At 62.8% G+C, this 376-nt stretch overlaps 1 protein-coding gene across 1 annotated transcript in view; it reads left to right on the top strand.

The window, feature by feature from the left end:
* Positions 1–299, top strand: part of LOC118453293 (partner and localizer of BRCA2-like) — a 3823-nt gene extending 3524 nt beyond the window's left edge. The window contains exon 4 of the mRNA XM_035903558.1: positions 166–299. Within this exon, the coding sequence (XP_035759451.1) occupies positions 166–299 (134 nt within the window). The remainder of the gene's footprint in view (positions 1–165) is intronic.
* Positions 300–376: the final 77 nt, after the last annotated feature.

The following is a 376-nucleotide window of genomic DNA, read 5'->3' as shown; positions in this document are numbered from 1 at the left end:
TAGGTCCTCAAGCTGTACGACAAGATCGACCCGGAGAAGGTGGGAGCGGGCCGGGGGGGCGGGAGGGGCGAAGGCTGCGGCTCAGCCCGGGGTCCCGCTCCCGGCTCTGGCGTGCCGAGGCGGCGCAGCCCAGGTACCTTCCCTTTTCCCTCCCCTAGCTCACAGCCGAGTCCCACTTCATGAAGGACCTGGGGTTGGACAGTTTGGACCAAGTGGAGATCATCATGGCCATGGAAGACGAGTTTGGTAATTCAGAGCCGTGCACGCGCAGCCGCTGCCTTTTTTTGGCCGATCTCTAAGCGCCGCTATAGTGAACGAGCATGGGCTCCGTGTGCAGTCCCCGCGACCTTTCTGCGATGCGATTCGAAGGGAACAG

Source organism: Egretta garzetta, unplaced genomic scaffold (assembly GCF_000687185.1).
Source record: "Egretta garzetta isolate BGI_Z169 unplaced genomic scaffold, ASM68718v1 scaffold71, whole genome shotgun sequence".
Taxonomy (NCBI): Eukaryota; Metazoa; Chordata; class Aves; order Pelecaniformes; family Ardeidae; genus Egretta; species Egretta garzetta.
This window is presented reverse-complemented; position numbering and strand designations above follow the sequence as displayed.